Source organism: Doryrhamphus excisus, linkage group LG14, assembly GCF_037039965.1.
Source record: "Doryrhamphus excisus strain RoL-2023G ecotype Guam linkage group LG14, RoL_Dexc_Guam_v1.1, whole genome shotgun sequence".
NCBI lineage: Eukaryota > Metazoa > Chordata > Actinopteri > Syngnathiformes > Syngnathidae > Doryrhamphus > Doryrhamphus excisus.
This window is the reverse complement of record NC_136370.1, coordinates 1,441,789-1,458,312: the sequence shown is the minus strand read 5'-3', so window position 1 is coordinate 1,458,312 and position 16,524 is coordinate 1,441,789. Positions and strand designations below refer to the sequence as shown.

The 16,524-nt window shown below is 43.1% G+C and overlaps 2 protein-coding genes across 8 annotated transcripts; both read right to left on the bottom strand.

The window, feature by feature from the left end:
• Positions 1-718: 718 nt before the first annotated feature.
• On the bottom strand, positions 719-4,502 carry cdk1 (cyclin dependent kinase 1). Its single transcript, XM_058076920.2, has 8 exons — positions 4,370-4,502; positions 4,085-4,127; positions 2,775-2,931; positions 2,369-2,492; positions 1,532-1,702; positions 1,270-1,433; positions 1,054-1,195; positions 719-983 (listed from the first exon to the last, which is right to left on the bottom strand). The coding sequence occupies exons 2-8, from the start codon at positions 4,119-4,121 to the stop codon at positions 867-869; spliced, it is 912 nt and encodes a 303-aa protein (XP_057932903.2). The 5' UTR covers positions 4,122-4,127; positions 4,370-4,502; the 3' UTR covers positions 719-866.
• Positions 4,503-5,053: 551 nt separating this feature from the next.
• Positions 5,054-16,358, bottom strand: LOC131131894 (cytosolic purine 5'-nucleotidase-like). Of its 7 annotated transcripts, none has more exons than XM_058076912.2 (18): positions 16,260-16,358; positions 15,387-15,506; positions 15,166-15,239; positions 14,974-15,091; positions 14,727-14,822; positions 12,832-12,923; positions 12,171-12,228; positions 11,943-12,036; positions 11,599-11,652; positions 9,586-9,669; positions 9,464-9,505; positions 8,815-8,922; positions 8,600-8,666; positions 8,318-8,488; positions 8,127-8,178; positions 6,712-6,772; positions 6,397-6,573; positions 5,054-5,475 (listed from the first exon to the last, which is right to left on the bottom strand). In XM_058076912.2, the coding sequence occupies exons 2-18, from the start codon at positions 15,485-15,487 to the stop codon at positions 5,254-5,256; spliced, it is 1,671 nt and encodes a 556-aa protein (XP_057932895.2). In that variant the 5' UTR covers positions 15,488-15,506; positions 16,260-16,358; the 3' UTR covers positions 5,054-5,253. The 7 variants fall into 7 exon arrangements, with proteins under 7 accessions (XP_057932895.2, XP_078652051.1, XP_057932899.2 ...); XM_078795925.1 differs by having other exon boundaries at positions 6,487-6,573; XM_058076916.2 differs by lacking the exons at positions 15,387-15,506; positions 16,260-16,358 and having other exon boundaries at positions 14,974-15,014; positions 15,166-15,205.
• Positions 16,359-16,524: the final 166 nt, after the last annotated feature.

Sequence of the window (16,524 nt, the reverse complement as noted above, 5' to 3'; positions counted from 1 at the left end):
AAAAATAAAATTTGTTAATCATTTATATTGTATAAAGGATGAAACAAATTAAAATATGTTACATTTAAGAACCGAAGTATAGATGGAATGTGCGAGTGACGTCACATGCAGCCTATGAAAGAGGCGTGGCTCGACGCTTCCGGGTTGTGACGTCCTGACGTAATAACAGGACTTACCCAGAGAAAGTGAAGAACTAAATGTGACATGATGGAAGCAAAGGTTTCCAAGTGACTGACGAGAGTATACAACAAAGTATTTAGATAGTTATTCCACACGAAGCTACGCTAAGCTAACATGATATTGTGTTGAAGGTAACAAAGATCCTTTATTGACTTCCGCGTGCTAGCTAGGACAAATACTTCCGGGTCACGTTATCACGTTCACATCCTGTCACATTAGAGGTGGTGCGATTATAAATCAAATATTTGTTAATCATTTATATTGTATAAATAAATAAATAAATAAAAAGATGTTACGTTTAAGAACCGAAGTATAGATGGAATTTGCGAGTGATGTCACATGCAGCCTACGAAGGAGGCGTGGCTAGACGCTTCCGGGTTGTGACGTCCTGACGTAATGACAGGACTTAACCAGCCCTGCAGAAAAAGTGAAGCACTAAATGTGACATGATTGAGCAAAGGTTTCCAAGTGACCGATGAGAGTGTACAAAGTATTTAGATAGTAATTCCACACAAAGCTATGCTAAGCTAACATGATATTGCGTTGAAGGTAACAAAGATCCTTTATTGAAAGGAGGGACTATCAGAGTCTGAAACACACACACAAGTATTTACAACATACATATCGTTTGTGGTTATGCATAGCCGGAACATCGATATCACACACAAAGCCGTCAGTAGAAGACTTTAGCTTTTGCCGATCTTGGCTGCAGGAAGGCTGGATTTGTCCAAGTCGTCAAAATAAGGGTGGGTCATGGCCTCCCGAGCCGAGATCCTTCGGGGGGGATTGTAGGCCAACGTTTTCTGTAAACAAGAGACGTATTTACTGTGTGGGAGAACATCCAGATTAAAAATGCTGACTAAGCATACGTACTGCCAGCAGGTCCAGGCCCTTCTCGTCCAGGTTTGTCACCATCGATGCCAGGTTGCCGGGTTTCCATTTTGGAAAAGTGCTTTTGTAGTCGGGCAGACTTTCTACGTCAGGCCAAACGTCGTTGTCCGGGGTGCCCAGAGTCCTGAGGCGCACACGATGTCGATCAGTGAACAGCGTGCTCAGACCTCGCGTGGGAACGACAAAACGAAGCGTTACCTGAAGATCCGAAACAACTGGTCTATTTCCGAGTCTCCGTGGAACAGCGGCTTCTTGGTGGCCAGCTCGGCAAAGATGGTGCCCGTGCTCCAAATATCAACCGGAGTTGAATATCGGGGAGAACCGAGGAGAACCTCTGGGGCCCGGTACCAAAGCGTTACAACCTGAGAAGACAAGTGATGGTTGAAGAGTCCTGGTGACACCTGTTTCAACTGGACGTGGCCTGGAAGTCTGGAAGTGACACCCAGAAAGAGGTTCTCACCTCATGGGTGTAGACCCTGACGGGAACGCCAAAAGCCCGAGCCAGTCCAAAGTCTGCCAGTTTGATCACACCCTTGTTGTCGATCAGCAGGTTCTGAGGCTTCAGGTCTCGGTGGAGGACCCGCCGGCAATGACAGAAGTATATGCCGTCTAAGATCTGGTAGAGGTAGCTCTGAAAAGAAAACATGGAGATGCTTGAGAATGGGCGTCAAAGACATTCAGATGATTCACGTCAACCCTTGATGCTAGGAGGACTCCTGACCAGTGCCGCCGGAACCCTCCAGTGACCAGTGCCGCCGGAACCCTCCAGTGACCAGTGCCGCTGCCACCCTCCAGTGACCAGTGCCGCTGCCACCCTCCAGTGACCAGTGCCGCTGCCACCCTCCAGTGACCAGTGCCGCCGGAACCCTCCAGTGACCAGTGCCGCCGGAACCCTCCAGTGACCAGTGCCGCCGGAACCCTCCAGTGACCAGTGCCGCCGGAACCCTCCAGTGACCAGTGCCACCGACACCCTCCAGTGACCAGTGCCACCGGAACCCTCCAGTGCCCAGTGCCGCTGCCACCCTCCAGTGCCCAGTGCCGCTGCCACCCTCCAGTGACCAGTGCCACCGGAACCCTCCAGTGACCAGTACCACCACAGCTGCCCCCCAGTACTCACACCTAAAACCTGGGAACACCAATTAGCACAAACCCTTGCTCGTGGAACCCAAGTAGTCGTTTCATCCTCCTATCATCTTGAGGTCAATCCCACTCCCTCGGGCCTCTCCTGACCGCGATGAGCCCGCAGGAGGGGGCACCCATGAGATTGTGTACACATAGGTACACGCGGGACTCTTACCTTGACCAACATAGGGTCCATGTACTGGCCGGACGGAATAGAATCCAGGTACTTTTTCAGGTCCATGGACAAGAACTCAAAGATGAGGTAGAGACGAGACTCCTGCATCAGGACATCCAGGAGTCTGGAAAAGAAAGGCGGTGATAAGTAGTCTGATTGGGTCCGGTCCCCACATAGCGCCCCTGTTTTTCATGGAAACATTGTGTTACGGTACAATGCTCCACCTAGCAAACTGCGGTATTTTCAACGTTGTAGATCCGATGAATCCGTACCAGGAAAGCCGAAAATGTTAACTCTTGTTTAGAGTTGGAATTATAGTTTTACACGCAGACCAATATTCCAAATACATATCCTGTAAATCAGGGTACAAGTGCCTAAGTGCGACGCAACAGCATCAGATACTCACCGTACGACGTTGGGATGCTTGAGCTCCTGAAGCAGGGACACTTCTCTCACAGCCGTGCTGGGAACCCCCTCTTCCTCGCTCTCCAGACGGATCTTCTTCATCGCCACAATCTGACTGGTGCTCTTGTGCCTGGCCTTGAACACCACCCCGTAGGTTCCTGCAAGGACGACGTCGGCAAATACTGTTAGTATCGCCACCTTGGGCTTCCTTGCCCCCCCCCCCCCATACATGAAAAAAAAGAAGGATGAGTGGCCAACGGATGATATTCTAAGGCTGGGCAATTTTAAAAAATAAATAAAAATTTATACTGTCTGATATCAATTATCATCAATACATTAAAAAAATATCAATTAATCCTGAATATGGCCTATTAGTCAAAAAACATTTACGTAATTTTCAAAAAATTATTTTCAAAACTAATTTTCCAATCAATAACGCTACAGTCATGTTCAGCAAGATACACAAGCACCAGACTCGATCGCTGGAGGCTTTCATTGCAGGCACAATAATCCCTAATATTACAGGCTACCCTTGCAACCATTCCATACACAAAGCTGAAACTCAACTCTGAAGGCTTCAAGTCACTTCCTGTCCGCCGCTAACTCGGGTCCCCGAGCTGAACGCATTTATAGTAACACAAACAAGCTTTATTTCTATATTATTTTCTCTTATTATGTCTACTATAGGGCGGCACGGTGGTCTAGTGGTTAGCGCGCAGACCTCACAGCTAGACCAGGGTTCAATTCCCACCCTCGGCCATCTCTGTGTGGAGTTTGCATGTTCTCCTTGTGAATGCATGGGTTTTCTCCGGGTACTCCGGTTTCCTCCCACATTCCAAAAACATGCTAGGTTAATTAGCCACTCCAAATTGGGATAGGCTCCAGCACCCCCCGCGACCCTCGTGAGGAAAAAGCGGTAGAAAATGAATAAATGAATGTCTACTATATTGGGTAATACAGGTGCAAAGGTGACTATGGGGGTGTTATGTCATGCCCAGAGGGCTCTAATGATGTTACAACCCATATTCTGAAGGTCATAAATATATTTTCTATGCGGTACCTTTGAAAGCATTCCAGTAAAAATGACCTAGTGTAAATACACTTATCATGGTCAGGTGGGAGCCCATTAATCACAATTAACCGAGAGATTATTGTTGAAATACACTGAATTAAAAAATACGCCGCCAAAGTAATGGTTATCATTTTTTTTATTCCCTAAAATAGGAATCAGCCCCCAATTCTAACTGTACATACATAATATTAATAATAATATTCAAATCAATGTGTTGTAGCTGTGTCATTCCAACAAACCTTCTCCAATCTTCTCTATTCTCACATAGTCCTCCATTGCTGCCTGGGGATGAAAGCAACATTGATGTCATTTGTCAGATACTTTCATGATAAACAACACAAGAAAATAATGAAATATCATGTTATAACAAGCAAACGAGACGACGGATTGCTTACATTGTTTTAGTAACATGACATTTAATTGTAATCATTTTTTCATTGTAAACACTGCCATTACAGTTACATGTAGTCATATTTAGAGTAGCATAGTTACGAAAATGTTTGTTCTAAATGGTCCAACATTACCTGACAAGGTGGCGGTGGTCGATAAAAGTAGTTTAGTCGTAGTAGCAGTAGAAGTACTGGTGGTAGTAGTAGTAGTACACTTGCTTCCTCCAGCAGCGAAACTGCCAAACTAGCAGGAGAAAACCGTTTGTGTCAGTAGCTAATGAGAGCCTGCGCGCGCAGTACAGATTCAAAACGGACCAATAGGCAAGCGCTGTGTGTTCAAAGCAACCAATCACAAAAGGGAAACCATGCACGTGACTTAGCTCACGCGGATGAAAACATGCCTTTTTTTTAAACTTAATTTTCTTTTTTTTTTGTTTGTTTCTGTGAATAGACATAGTATATCTGTACACATAGGATATAAGTACATTAAGTTACATGTCTTTGGACGTGATAGTCGTGTATCGGTGTCAGGTTTTGAACTACTGACAGATCTCGCGAGAGAAACAAGCCGTCGGTTAGCAAGCCAAAAACAAATGGGAACCTGGGAAAGTACTTTACACACAAACAAGCCCGAAGTATATGAAACTTATACATTAAAATGAGTGGGCCGATGTCCACATATGCCAGTAGATGGCATTGTCGTTCCATTTCCGGCAAGACTTCAAAATAGTTGTCTGCTTAATTCATATTAATTTATTCAACATTAACATAATTACAATAATGCCCAAGTGCTGCTTGAAGCAACATTTTATTGTGGCCAACCTGTGAAATATTACGCTGTCCAATCAGCATCTTGGTTTGCAACACCTGTATGAGATGGATGAGATGTTTTATGAGAACACCCGTCCAGACTGTATGTACAGTATATACAGTACATGTACACATGTACACATGTACTGCATTCAGTGAGGACAAGTCATTAGACACAAGAAGTCAAAAAAAAAGAATGGTCATATCATCTACTCTTCCTCATCATCATCCTCATCATGGCAGTGGGTGATCTCCTCGGGCGCCAGAGGGAAGAAGTGAGGCGGCTGCATGTCGTTGACGGATCGGCCCACGTGGAGTCGTTTGGATTCCACCTCCTTCAAGTCCAAGCCGTGACGGTTTCTGGTGGCCAGCGGGGACTCTGAGTCGTGAGCGTTCACGTGTGTGTGCTCCACCGTGGACTCATGAGGCATCTAAGAGGAACATCAAGGTCATTGAAGGTCATTATCCTCATTTGGACAAGTTCACGTTTTAAAAGGTGATTCGTAAATGTAGGAAGCTCAGTTCATTTCTTCTCAAAGATCTGACCATCAATCAATATGTCGCATTGGAAATCATGTCAATCCAATTATCATGACATAATATCCGGCCCGTGATAATTCTTTCATAGTTATAGCACAGAAAACCTATTTAGAACGTTCTAAATAAGTTATTAACATTATTAGAGCCCTCCAGGCATTAAATAACACCCCTATAGTCATACAATAGAGTGGATCTAAGAGAAAATAAGTCATTTAAGACATAAATAAGACTCATGCTTGTGTGTTGCTGTAAATGATTTGCAGTTAAATTGGTTATGGGTTACAGCTTCATTCATATTAGTTCATTTTGCCTTTTTGGGGTTAAAATCAATTCAGGCAAAAAAAAAAAACGCGTACATTTGCATGAATTTTGTTTAATAAAAGTTCATAATTTACTTGTAGATTTTTAAAAAAACGACAACACAGTGAAGCTGCAAAATACTAAGTGCAAAGTGGCGAGGGTGGACTATACTCAGTATACTCACTATAACACTCTGAAACACGTAATGCGCTTGAACGCCTCATCAGCTTATGGCGCAGTGCTTGACAAGAAAGTTGAAGTTGGTTATCGTTGTGTGTGTGTTCTATGAAGAAATAAACCCCACCCACATAATAGATATCATATCTGTCTGGGATCTGCCCGTAGTGTCCCAATTCAAAAAACACCATTCTTTACAGACTGAGTCCCTAATGTTTGGCCGTACGATAACGCAGATATTTTTAGTGATCATTTTCAACAAAGGCGATGTTCGGCTACATGCTACGTATGCTAGCAGAGGCGTGCGTCAACAAAGGGCGAAGGTAGTGGCCCACCAGGACATGCGGCGCTCTGAAGAGGTAGCTGAAGGGGTAGTAGAGCAGGTTGATGAAGGAGGCGGCGTACAAGTCAGCGTAACGCATCACCTGGGAGGCGAACAGAGTCTGACGGGATCCGCTGCGAAAGAGGCTTCCCATCATGCCGTAGCACATGTCCATGTCATGTGTGACTTTCTGGAGGGAACACAGTTCTTATAGGTGTCATGTGGGACCAACAGGCGGACTATATGCTGGCCTGACGCAGGAACAATTACGATCTCTTCATGACGTAAAAACCAAAAAATCGTAGGTCAACCGCCATCTTTAGTGTACCTTGATACGTCGCTGGAGTGAGCTGATATCGGGCCTCTCGTTGCTGCTGCTATCCAGATGCCTGCATTCCACCAAAATATCCATCATGAAGACAAAACATCAAACTATCCTACTTGATTAGTAGCAACTCAGTACCAGTATTAGTATCAAGTACATACTCAGAAATGGTGCCCCGGTTCATGTACAATATGGTGATAGTATAGTATATCATATAATATATAATATTACTACAGTATAGGCCAGGGGTCTCAAACACGCGGCCCGCGGGCCAAATGTGGCCCGCACGACACTAGTTTGAGGCCCCCCGCCTTTGATATGGATGCTGTATGGTATCATGTACCCAGAAAAAATGATTACGTTTGATTCATGTTCATGTTAAAGGTTAAATAACTGTTAATAGTTATCCTCCCTATCCGTGTGGAAGTGGTAAGTTTTTTTATATGGATGCTGTATGGTATCATGTACCCAGAAAAAATTATTACGTTTGATTCATGTTCATGTTAAAGGTTAAATAACTGTTAATAGTTATCCTCCCTATCCGTGTGGAAGTGGTAAGTTTTTTATATGGATGCTGTATGGTATCATGTACCCAGAAAAAATTATTACGTTTGATTCATGTTCATGTTAAAGGTTAAATAACTGTTAATAGTTATCCTCCCTATCCGTGTGGAAGTGGTAAGTTTTTTATATGGATGCTGTATGGTATCATGTACCCAGAGAAAATTATTACGTTTGATTAATGTTCATGTTAAAGGTTAAATAACTGTTAATAGTTATCCTCCCTATCCGTGTGGAAGTGGTAAGTTTTTTATATGGATGCTGTATGGTATCATGTACCCAGAAAAAATTATTACGTTTGATTCATGTTCATGTTAAAGGTTAAATAACTGTTAATAGTTATCCTCCCTATCCGTGTGGAAGTGGTAAGTTTTTTATATGGATGCTGTATGGTATCATGTACCCAGAAAAAATTATTACGTTTGATTCATGTTCATGTTAAAGGTTAAATAACTGTTAATAGTTATCCTCCCTATCCGTGTGGAAGTGGTAAGTTTTTTATATGGATGCTGTATGGTATCATGTACCCAGAAAAAATTATTACGTTTGATTCATGTTAAAGGTTAAATAACTGTTAATAGTTATCCTCCCTATCTGTGTGGAAGTGGTAAGTTTTTGGCTATTCATTTGATTTGTTTATTTATTTTTCATCTTATTTTGTGTAGAAAAATAAAAATTTAGATATTTGAGAACAGTGGAATGTTTTATCAGAGCTTTTCTTGTAGAAAATTGGAACCAAAGCAAAGTTTTTTTTTATTTTTTGTTTTTAATAAACGCGTTTTTTGTTTCTTTTTTGAAAACCTGATGCGGCACAGTTTCATTTAGTGACTTAGTGGGGACTCAAAGTCTGGACTCACTTGTAAAGCTCAGCAAGGAAGCAGTCAAGAGATTGAAGCTCCTCAAATAAGCCTGGAGGACACAAATGTGATGAGAACATCCCACTTCATTTGGACATACGGTCCACACGTCGTACTCAAATACGGCATACTGCAACGTACTTCGATTATAGTCATTACTGCGTATGCGTGTGTACTGTATTTCATCTTACAGCTCTTTTCCGTCCACACATGAAGCTCCTGGGCCAGTTCTGGTATCACCAGGAAGGTTCTCCAACCTTGGCGCTTCTTGGATTTTAGAATGTCACCAAAGATGTGGTCTCCGATGTAGACGATGTCTTTGCCCTTCACCCCCAACAGGTCACACACCATGTCGGAAGAACCTGTCGGTGCAAGGCAAGCATGGGTTTGAACGTTCTCCGCACTCATGATCAGAATTTGAAAGGCTGTTGATGGGCTCATCAAAAGTTGGAGAGACGAGGAGAAACATCTACCTCCAGAGTAAACGATCCCATGCTGGAGAGGACCGGTATACGTGCCGATCTTCAGTCGACCGGTTGTCTGAAAGACACAAGCACGGGTCCCGTATCAGTTGGTCTACTTGTCCTGATCTTCTGACACCTGATGGGTGTGAAGAACCAATGAGCACGTGCCTCCAGCGGTTTCACGGACAAGACACATCTTAGTCAAGACTGACTGCGTCACTCACGGTGTCAACCTGCCGCAGGACCGTTCCCTCGCCAAAGAAGACGGGCTTGCGAGCGTCGACCAGGATCAAGTCAAAGTACGACTGCCACAGTCTGTGGGTTGTACCCGGCTGCAATACAAGCCAGCATGTACTGCATGTACTGCATTTACTGCATGTTGTGTACTGTACAAAGTAGGGATGCTCCGACCGATTGGCCGCCGATTAGTATCGGACGATTGACTGGTGGCCGGCCAATCACAGGGCACATATAGACAAACAACCATTCACACTCACATTCATACCTATGGACAATTTGGAGGGGCTCATTAACCTAGCATGTTCTTGGAATTGGGGGGGGGGGGGGGGGGGGGGTATGCTGGAGCCTATCCCAGCTGGACTGGTGGCCGGCCAATCATTCATACCTATGGACAATTTGGAGTGGCTGATTTTTTTTTGGGGGGGGGGAGCATGCAAACTCCACACAGAGTTGGCCGGGGGTGGAATTGAACCCTGGTCTCCTCGCTGTGAGGTCTGCGTGCTAACCGCCCTGCCAATATTGAATAGATCTGACTCATGGATGATTGTTATGGGAATGGCAGCATAGCATAAGACCCTGATCGGAGCTTCCCTAGTGCCAAGGACTGATAGCGGACAAATCCAGTATTTGTACCTTTGGACCGTGAGGAAAATCGAACAAGTACGTCATCATTTTCTGAAAGAAGGAAAGAAGAAGAGCTGAGTGTGGCGTACACGTGACACGGAATACCGTGTCCCCCCCCCCCAGCACGTCACCTCGGTGTACTTGTAGTCACTGTTGGTCGCCAGGAAGATTTTGGATACTTCGCTCATGCGACTGAGGAGGAGAGGAAGCTTTGGCTTAGTGGGGGAAAAACATAACAAATGAGTAAACACAAACGCAGTATTCCAAGTAACATACAAATATATATACATATATTATATATTAGGGCTGTCAAATGATTCCTATCATATTCATTCATCACGATCAGTCAGCATTTACAACGTGTGAAATATTCTCATGGTTACTTGCCTTTATGAACAAATAGACAAATGGATAAAGAGATGAAATTCCATAAGTTTCATAACTTGCATCCATGAAATACTTCCACAGTAAGAATAACAATATCTGCTTATTAGTTTTCTGCTTATTTACCACACACACAATACAAACGTAGTTGGTTTTTCCAGCGTGTCAGTGAATGCACCGGGTTTTATTGGGCTCTCTGTGCCGCGTCTACGAGTATGCTGAAAAGTATTGTTCCTCTGTATTACAGTAAAAGTAGCCAGTATCAGTACACAACAGAGTTAGCTGGTACTTGGTTACTCGGTTTGGTGGTTACTTGGTTAGTTGGTACTTGGTTACTCGGTTTGGTGGTTACTTGGCTAGTTGGTATTTGGTTACTCAGTTAGTTGGTTACTTGGTTACTCAGTTAGTTGGGTACTTGGTTACTTGTTACTTGGTTACTCAGTTAGTTGGTACTTGGTAACTCGGTTAGGTGATTACTTGTTACTTGGTTAGTTGGTAACTCGGTTAGGCGGTTACTTGGTACTTGGTTACTCAGTTAGTTGGTTATTTGGCTAGTTGGTATTTGGTTACTCAGTTAGCTGGGTACTTGGTTACTCAGTTAGCTGGGTACTTGGTTACTTGGTACTTGGTTACTCAGTTAGTTGGTACTTGGTAACTCGGTTAGGTGGTTACTTGGTACTTGGTTAGTTGGTAACTCAGTTAGGTGGTTACTTGGTACTTGGTTACTCAGTTAGTTGGTACTTGGTTACTCAGTTAGTTGGTTACTTGGTACTTGGTTAGTTGGTAACTCAGTTAGGTGGTTACTTGGTACTTGGTTACTCAGTTAGTTGGTACTTGGTTACTCAAATAGTTGGTTACTTGGTACTTGGTTAGTTGGTAACTCAGTTAGGTGGTTACTTGGTACTTGGTTACTCAGTTAGTTGGTTACTTGGTACTTGGTTAGTTGGTAACTCAGTTAGGTGGTTACTTGGTACTTGTTTACTCAATTAGTTGGTTACTTGGTACTTGGTTAGTTGGTAACTCAGTTAGGTGGTTACTTGGTACTTGGTTACTCAATTAGTTGGTTACTTGGTACTTGGTTACTCAGTTAGTTGGTACTTGGTTACTCAGTTAGTTGGTTACTTGGTACTTGGTTACTCAGTTAGTTGGGTACTTGATTAGTTGGTAACTCGGTTAGGTGGTTACTTGGTACTTGGCTACTCAGTTAGTTGGGTACTTGGTTAGTTGGTAACTCGGTTAGGTGGTTACTTGGTACTTGGCTACTCAGTTAGTTGGTACGTGGTTAGTTGGTTACTTGGTACTTGGTTACTCAGTTAGTTGGTACTTGGTTACTCAGTTAGTTGGGTATTTGGTTAGTTGGTAACTCGGTTAGTTGGGTATTTGGTTAGTTGGTAACTCGGTTAGGTGGTTACTTGGTACTTGGTTACTCAGTTAGTTGGTACTTGGTTACTCAGTTAGTTGGGTATTTGGTTAGTTGGTAACTCGGTTAGGTGGCTACTTGGTACTTGGTTACTCAGTTAGTTGGGTACTTGGTTAGTTGGTAACTCGGTTAGGTGGTTACTTGGTACTTGGTTACTCAGTTAGTTTGGTACTTGGTTAGTTGGTAACTCGGTTAGGTGGTTACTTGGTACTTGGTTACTCAGTTAGTTGGTTACTTGGTACTTGGTTACTCAGTTAGTTGGTTGCTTGGTTAGTTGTTTAGGTGGTACTTGGTTAGTTGCTGCAATATGACACGTGCATCAATACTTCCTGGTACTTACATCTTTAACCACATACTTTTCCAGGTTTTCAACAGTCTTTTCCTTTAAGGACCCCTTTGGAAAAAAACAGTGGCAGTTAGTCAAGAATAATCGTATGTATTTGATTTGAATATACAGAATACAGCCATGGAGGAAAGATGAAGACCCTGTATACTGTATCTTGTTATTCATAAGATATTAGCTGTATGGAGATAGTTCTTGTTTATTTCTCCACAAGTGTAACTTTGAAATATTAATTTGAAGCAAATGCCCTGAAATATGTTGAATACATGCGCTAAGCAGCAGTTATCCAAATAAATAAGATGGAGTCCATCCATTGGTAGACCAATACCTTGCTCACCTACCTTGAAGTGAACCCAGTCCACAGCGTCCCGGACGTCCTGGAACATGCTTTTATAAGACATGAAGAGGTCGCCATCTTTGAAGCCCATGTCACAGCTATGGAGGATCAACGTACAGCACATGATGACCAGTGAGGTGGCAGGGCGGGGAAATACACTTCAACATGGTCCCCCACAGAATCCCAGCAAGACCAGCACGGTGTACCACATGCTGCCAAGTATGGGTATTACCTGGAGTATCGACAACAGTTACTGAAGAAGTCTACTAAGCAGGCCAAGAGGTAGGTTTCTGGAAAGGAACATTTCAAGATGAGCAGATACACGATGCAAACGTTAAACGTATATAACGTACATAAACATGCTAATACAAACGTGACTTGACTCATAATTCATAACCCAACTTTAGCTGCAGGAGATGCTCTGGTGGACATCCTCATACTGGACTCCTCATGGTGGCTTACCACATGTTTCACCTCTCACTCCAACAGGCTTCATGCTCAAAGACTTGGTAGGACACACCAGCCAGACTGGATAGGACAGCTCCCACAGAGTCTTTGGGTGTGAATCAGCCTAGAGCTGTCCTATCTAGTCTGACTGGTGTGTCCCACCGAGTCTTTGGTCGTGAACCAGACTAGAGCTGTCCTATCTAGTCTGACTGGTGTGTCCCACCGAGTCTTTGGGTGTGAATCAGCCTAGAGCTGTCCTATCTAGTCTGACTGGTGTGTCCCACCGAGTCTTTGGTCGTGAACCAGAATAGAGCTGTCCTATCTAGTCTGACGGGTGTGTCCCACCTAGTCTTTGAGAATAAACTAGACTAGAGACTAGTTTAGACTAGACTAGTTGTGCTTGCGGTAGCAGGGGTGTACATCCTAGAAGGTCCAGAAGGTATCACCAGGCAGGTTGAAGAGAGTGTTGAGGATGGAGAATCGGTCTGTGTCGTCACGCTGGATAAATTTGTTGGGGTAGATCTCTCTAGTGTCAGCCCTGCACACAAACAACAAAGTACATCTAGTACATCACACAGTACATATGTTAGTACATTTGTACTAACATACATGGAAAATAAGTACAGCTTAGGCTTTGGTTCATATTGGTTTGGTCTGGTTTGGTCTGGTTTGGTCTGGTCTGTCTGGGGCATAACTCATGGTGGGATTGGGGAAAACAACACGCTTCAGACAAAAACACTCAGAAAATGCTTACTTGGTTAGTTCATACTTGGTTACTCGGTTAGTTGGTTACTCTGTTAGTTGGTACTTGGTTACTCTGTTAGTTGGTACTTGGTTACTCTGTTAGTACTTGGTTACTCAGTTAGTTGGTTACTTGGTTACTCTGTTACTTGGTTACTCTGTTAGTTGGTTACTCTGTTAGTTGGTACTTGGTTAGTTGGTTACTTGGTTACTCTGTTAGTTGGTTACTCAGTTAGTTGGTTACTTGGTTAGTCTGTTAGTTGGTACTTGGTTACTTGGTTACTTGGTTAGTCTGTTAGTTGGTACTTGGTTAGTTGGTTACTTGGTTACTCTGTTAGTTGGTACTTGGTTAGTTGGTAGTTGGTTACTCAGTTAGTTGGTACTTGGTTACTCTGTTAGTTGGTACTTGGTTAGTTGGTAGTTGGTTACTCAGTTAGTTGGTACTTGGTTACTCTGTTAGTTGGTTACTCAGTTAGTTGGTTACTTGGTTACTCAGTTAGTTGGTACTTGGTTACTTGGTTACTCAGTTAGTTGTTTACTCAGTTAATTGGTACTTGGTTACTCGGTTAGTTGGTTACTTGGTACTTGGTTATTCAGTTAGTTGATACTTGGTTAGTTGGTTACTTGGTTACTCTGTTAGTTGGTACTTGGTTACTCAGTTGGTTACTACTTGGTTACTCAGTTAGTTGTTTACTCAGTTAATTGGTACTTGGTTACTCAGTTAGTTGGTTACTTGGTACTTGGTTATTCAGTTAGTTGATACTTGGTTAGTTGGTTACTTGGTTACTCTGTTAGTTGGTACTTGGTTACTCAGTTGGTTGTTGGTTACTCTTAGTTGATACTTGGTTAGTTGGTACTTGGTTACTCAGTTAGTTGGTACTTGGTTACTCAATTAGATGGTTACTTGGTTACTCTGTTAGTTGATACTTGGTTAGTTGGTTACTTGGTTACTCTGTTAGTTGGTAGTTGGTTACTCAGTTAGTTGGTTACTTGGTTAGTTGGTTACTCTGTTAGTTGGTACTTGGTTACTCTGTTAGTTGATACTTGGTTAGTTGGTTACTCTGTTAGTTGGTACTTGGTTACTCTGTTAGTTGATACTTGGTTAGTTGGTTACTTGGTTACTCTGTTAGTTGGTAGTTGGTTACTCAGTTAGTTGGTTACTTGGTTAGTTGGTTACTCTGTTAGTTGGTACTTGGTTACTCAGTTGGTTACTCAGTTAGTTGGTACTTGGTTACTCAGTTAGTTGTTTACTCAGTTAATTGGTACTTGGTTACTCAGTTAGTTGGTTACTTGGTACTTGGTTATTCAGTTAGTTGGTTGCTTGGTTAGTTGTTAGGTGGACACATCCTGCGTTGGGAGATGCTTCTCTAACCCAAGTCCCCATAGATGTGTGCAAGCCTGATGACCTCCAGCAGCTACTAAAGCATCTTTTCATTGCCGTTCAAATACTGTAGTTTCTCAAGCTAATACAAAATGTACTATAAAATGTACTGTGCTGTTTCAGTACTATGACAGCATATGACGTACAGCAACAAGATCTGAAACCACTGAAGCAGAAAAGTAATCTTGTGTCATTCTCAGGAGAAGAAAAACTTCTTACCCTCTTAAGAAGTTGAAGCCGTGCACACAAACCAGGATGTTGCCATACGCGTCCACTTTCAGCAGGTTGCCATGCGTGGTGTCAAAGACCAGGCCCCTGAGGAACACACGGAGGGAATCTCGTAACATTCAGTCTTTGACTTCGTCTGATGAAGCGTACAGTAACTATCCAACTGGAAAACAAGCCCCTTTGCAAGTCAGCCAAAACTTCATAAAAATAAAAAGCTTCACGGTTCAGTCGGACTAACCGAGTAGGAAAGGAGGGGTCATAGACAAAGTTGAGCAGTTCCTGCGGATATCCAATGGAAACCAGGCGCTCCACCGTCAAGTCGAAGCCAAGCGATTCATATTCGGGAGATTTATACACTTCAGACACAACACGCAGGGACATGAGGCCTACAATATCAACACGTGTGCACGCAGCCTGACATCGAACCTACCTGCCAGGGTGTAGTCCATGTCGAAACCAAAGCACTTGATCTTCTCCATTGCTAAGCTTCGGTTGACAAACACTCTGAAACGGCAAAGTAGTGTTTGGGATGAGAAATGGACTCCGTAGAAAGGAAGCACGCTGGATATCTTAAAGGAATAAAGGAATGATCTGGACGGCCAAGATGGAGGACTATACCGTACTGTGGATGCAAACCCATGAGACACCTACCTGTGATGAGCTTCACGTCGATACTTCTTGAGAGCGACGCCATCCATGTTGGCTGGGAGCTCAGCGTAGTTCTGCAGACGGTCGCTCCAAGAAGTCATCATGCACCAATGCTCAGACGTCCTGACGGCGAAGGACACATGAGCAGGTTCTTCTCCGATAATGACAGTTTTATTTTTCGTAACGGACTCACATACTGGTGTACACTTTTTTTATCAACCATATTTGTATGCGTGTTCACTCTTGCTGTCATATCAATACAATACAAACCTTGTTGCAGCTTTGTGTTACAGCGACAAAGTTATTATTGTTTATTAGTATGAACCTGCCAGCTGTTTCTCATTACAATACACATTAAAAAAAAAAATCTAATTTTAATATGTAATATTTAATCATTTATTATTTAATATATTAATCACAATAATATTTAATAATTTTCTCATTCTATAATATGCTGAGGCACAAGTAAAAAAAAACAAGCCGCTGCCCCCACATGGCCCGCGGGCCACACCTTACACACCAATGAAGTATCCAAAAATTGTTGCTCAATTTCCCAAATAAAACAAATATAAAGGTGATAGTTTGTAAAGTGTGACTAGATATCGGGACCTGTTGGTTATGTTTATGAAGCTGTTCAAAGCTTTATTTCCATACATGAAACGAGAGGAGGCTAAGCTAAAGTTAGCTCAACTGGCCAACATTGGTGTTAAGTGTTATTTGGGGAACTAAGCAATGAAACACAAGCGGCGCTGCTTTGCTTTGCTTTCCATCGCCATAGCCGCCCGTAACAGGCTTATGAATTCATAAGGTTATTTGACACATAAACACACATAAATACACATAAATATACTCAAAACAACATGAAAGTCCACTCACCGTCCACTGCGAGGCGCATGCGCGTTAGGCACCCTCGGTGCTGAGCAGTCAGCACTTTACGTTGCTGACATGTAGGAAACACGTGACACTTCCAATGTAGTTTGTACACGTGACGTTATGCACGTTGGCTGTCGATAGTGACGTCATACACATTGACAGCATTTTATCGTATTTGCTGCATTATGTCTTGTCTTATGTTTCATGGTGATCATTGCTGAAACTGTTCTTACACGGGGGGGGGGGGGGGGTGAATGACCGTCTTTTC

Bases quoted from the DNA above. Each gene is read 5' to 3' on its own strand.
- cdk1 (XM_058076920.2), bottom strand. From the start codon at position 4,121: ATGGAGGACTATGTGAGAATAGAGAAGATTGGAGAAG. The intron at 1,703-2,368 runs GTAAGAGTCCCG...TTTTCTTTTCAG, and splicing joins TGGACCCTATGTTGGTCAAG to AGCTACCTCTACCAGATCTT. The intron at 1,196-1,269 runs GTAACGCTTCGT...TGTGCGCCTCAG, and splicing joins CAGTTGTTTCGGATCTTCAG to GACTCTGGGCACCCCGGACA.
- LOC131131894 (XM_058076912.2), bottom strand. From the start codon at position 15,487: ATGATGACTTCTTGGAGCGACCGTCTGCAGAACTACGCTGAGCTCCCA. The intron at 12,924-14,726 runs GTAAGAAGTTTT...GTTTGTGTGCAG, and splicing joins GGCTTCAACTTCTTAAGAGG to GGCTGACACTAGAGAGATCT. The intron at 8,179-8,317 runs GTAAGATGAAAT...TGTGTCCTCCAG, and splicing joins TGTGTGGACGGAAAAGAGCT to GCTTATTTGAGGAGCTTCAA.